Source organism: Sapajus apella, unplaced genomic scaffold (assembly GCF_009761245.1).
Source record: "Sapajus apella isolate SASKATOON/1434 unplaced genomic scaffold, GSC_monkey_1.0 scaffold7053, whole genome shotgun sequence".
NCBI classification, from domain to species: Eukaryota; Metazoa; Chordata; class Mammalia; order Primates; family Cebidae; genus Sapajus; species Sapajus apella.
In genome coordinates, this window is record NW_022443977.1 from 1 (window position 1) to 3,445 (window position 3,445).

Genomic DNA, 3,445 nt, shown 5'->3' on the forward strand with positions numbered 1-3,445 from the left:
GGATAACTCCATCCTTACTGTCTGCCACCCCCGGCTCCCTCCACATCGGCCCAGCACATTCCCCAGCTGTGGGCTTAGGGGTCGCAGGAATGAGCAGCCACTCCCCTGGCTCACACCGTGTTCTCTCCTTGTCCTGATCACACTGGTGATCTACCAGGGCTTCCAAAGACCCAGCCTGGCCAATGCCTTGTCACCCTGGTGGGGAGAAAAGGTGGGCAGCTGGTTTGTCCACCCTCTCCACCCTGCTTCTCTCTTTCTCAAACCGCCCGAGGCTCCCTTCTGCCTGCCACTTCTCTCCCCTCCCAGCACCCCACCCCATGTGCTCACTCAGTGCCTTGGGTGATGGGGATGGAGAGCTCCCCTCGTCACATCCCTGCATAGAGCACCCAGTTTCCTCTACTGGGTGTTCTCAGCCATCGCCTGTGCCTTTAAGAGCTGCCACCCTGTGTCAGGGACTTGACCTCAGCATCCTCAGCTGAGTTGGATTAAGGGACCATTTCATGCCTTTGTGAATTTCTTCTGGCTGCTGTCCCTTCCCCTACACAGAGACAGAGTAGCCCGTAGGCTGAACCACTTTACCAAAGACAGCCCAAGAGCTGGTCTAGCCTGGCAGCCTTTTCCCTCCGGTAGTAGAAGCTGCCCCTTTGATTGGGGGTTTGTGGTCAGAGAGTGGGCCCTTGGGGGTCTTGGACTATCACAGGAACTCTAGAAAGCCATGCAGAGCCTCGGGCCATGAAGGACTACTCAGATGTCATCCTCTATGTGGAGGCAACAGAGTCGAGCAAGGTAAGGGCCACATAGAATCGCGCTCCCAAGACCCAGCACCCCAGTGCTCACCGCTGCCCTCAGCCCTCAAGTCTCTCCCTTTCAGATCGAGTTCTGCAATCCTGCCTTCGAGCCTGAGTCTGGACCACCCTGCCCTCCCCCAGCCTTCCCAGAGGATGCCAGATACAGCGTCCCAGCTCCCTGGCACGGTAACCATCCCAGGGGGTAACATGGGGGAGGACAGAGAGGTCCAGGAGCGAAGGACAGCATGAGGAATGCCTAACAGAAGGGGCCCTCAAAATCCCACCTGCAGGTCGGCGCCCTCGAGGGCTGCAGCCAGACTGCCGCTTCTCCTGGCTCTGCGTGCTCCTGCTCGCTAGCTTGCTGCTCCTGCTGCTGGGGCTGCTGGTGGCCATCATCCTGGCCCGTAAGTACCCAGGGTCTGCTTGAAAGGAGGGCTTTGGAATACAACCCCATGAGCTGCTCTCCCAGCTTCCCAGGATCCTGCTCCTCTGAATGCCGCCGTCCATCTTCCCACCTTTAGAGCTGCAGGCTGCACCCCAATCCGGGACCTCCCATAGCACACTGCCTGCCGGAGGCCTTACCACCACCATCCCCACCATCACGAACTCCCAGGCAGCTGGGACCCCTAAAGGACAGCAGGAGGCAGGCGTGAGCCCCTCCCCACAGTCCAGTGAGTATTCAGGGCAGATCTTCTGGGAGAAGAGCCCAAGATGATGGGGTGGGAGTGAGGGGAGGGTGAGGAAGAGGCACCTTGGAGAATAAAGGACCTCTCTCCTTTTGACCTCTGAACTCTAACCTCCATCTCTGCAGCCTGTGGAGGCCTCCTCTCTGGCCCAAGGGGCTTCTTCAGCAGCCCTAACTACCCAGACCCTTACCCCCCCAACGCCCACTGCGTGTGGCATATCCAGGTAGCCACAGATCATGCAATCCAGCTCAAGATCGAAGCCCTCAGCATAGAAAGTGTGGCCTCTTGCCGTTTTGATCGCTTGGAAATCTCCCCTGAGCGTGAAAGCCCCCTCCTCAGGTATGTCTCTCTGTCCCCAGGACCGCCCACACTGTCCTGAACCACTATCTAAAGGGCTGAATTGGGGAGTGACAGTGGGAAGGGCTGACCCAGGAAGAAACTGAGAGACTGGACCTCTGGGCCCAGCTCTGCCACCACCTTGCTGTTTGCCATGAGGAAGATCACTTCCTCTCTCTGATCTGTTTCCTAACCTGTAACATGGAGCTCCTGCCTCTCTTCCCATGAGTAAATACTACAAGGATAAATGTGCAGGTGCTAGGAAGGTCAGAGCTCCCTGGGACATCAGAGGAGCCTTTTTGACTACATGGTCACCAGTTTGGGGATTGAGAAAATAGGACTGCAGGGCTGAGATGAGCTCCTCTCTGGCTGGCCCTGCTCTCAGAGCCCCCATCACCCCCAACCTGGCTTCTTGCAGGGTTTGTGGGAGGGTGCCTCCCCCCACGCTCAACACCAATGCCAGCCACCTCCAGGTGGCCTTCATCTCTGACAGCAGTGTGGAAGGATTTGGTTTCCATGCCTGGTACCAGGCTGTGGCCCCGGGGCATGGTGAGTGTGTTCCCACCATGGCCCCAGCTGCCTGTTGAGTGTCCACTTTCTTCCCCTCCACCCACTCCGAGCCCTGCCAAAGGGGAGGAGACTCTGGGCATCCCTGACTCCTGATGCCCACACCCAGGGAGCTGTGCCCATGATGAGTTCCACTGTGACCAGCTCATCTGCCTGCTGCCTGACTCAGTGTGTGATGGTTTTGCCAATTGCGCCGACAGCAGTGATGAAACCAATTGCAGTGCCAAGTTCTTGGGTACGGGGCAGGCATGGGGGGGTCCTCTCTTCAGGCATCTGATCTGGGTTCAAGCTGGGGCCTCCAGCTCTGGGTCAGCCTCAAACCAGGGCCTCCACCAGCATTTCCTGCTTGGTCATTCTTTGGCCCAGAACTTGTTTCCCGAGGGCTTGGCCAAAACTGGCTCTGTGATCACTGCTAGCGCTACTGGATGGAGGCACAGATCTAGCAAACTCATGAGCCCTTCCGCCTCTCTACAGGGTGTGGGGGGAATCTGACTGGGCTCCAGGGCACTTTCTCCACTCCTAGCTACCTGCAGCAGTACCCTCACCGGCAGGTAAGCACAGTGCTCCATGCAGAGGGGGAGGGGCACATGCGCCTGAGACCCCGAGTTAGTGTGATGGAAACAGCATGGTAGACATTACCTTGTACTTGGGAAGGTCAGAGATCAAGCAGACAGGAGACAGGGGAATATTATTGAGTGCCTACTGTGTACCCAGATGTTCCCATGCTGGGTTAACTCATCTCTGAAACCAGGTAAGTTAAAGGACCTTCCTCCCTTAAGAGCAACCAATGATGAAAGCGCCACCACACCCCCTCAAGCCTGCAGTGGGGAAGAAGCCTCTTCTGGAGCTCAGCCTGGGTGCCCAGGATGAGACAGGAGAAGGGGCCATGAATCGCTCCACCTGTGCCCTCCCCCAGCTCTGCACCTGGCATATCTCGGTGCCTGCCGGACACGGCATAGAGCTACAGTTCCACAACTTCAGCCTGGAGGCCCAGGATGAGTGCAAGTTTGACTACGTGGAGGTGTATGAGATCAGCAGCTCAGGGGCCTTCAGCCTCCTGGGCAGGTA

General features: G+C 57.7%; 1 protein-coding gene across 1 annotated transcript; it reads left to right on the forward strand.

Annotated features, from left to right (window-relative positions):
- Positions 1–351: 351 nt before the first annotated feature.
- On the forward strand, positions 352–3,438 carry LOC116548107 (membrane frizzled-related protein-like; the record flags this gene model as incomplete). Its single annotated transcript, XM_032273743.1, has 9 exons — positions 352–786; positions 872–974; positions 1,079–1,192; positions 1,310–1,459; positions 1,600–1,813; positions 2,229–2,359; positions 2,487–2,612; positions 2,852–2,928; positions 3,294–3,438. Coding segments are annotated over exons 1-9 (1,114 nt in total), but the record flags the coding sequence as incomplete, so codon positions are not given.
- Between the last annotated feature and the right edge of the window lie 7 nt (positions 3,439–3,445).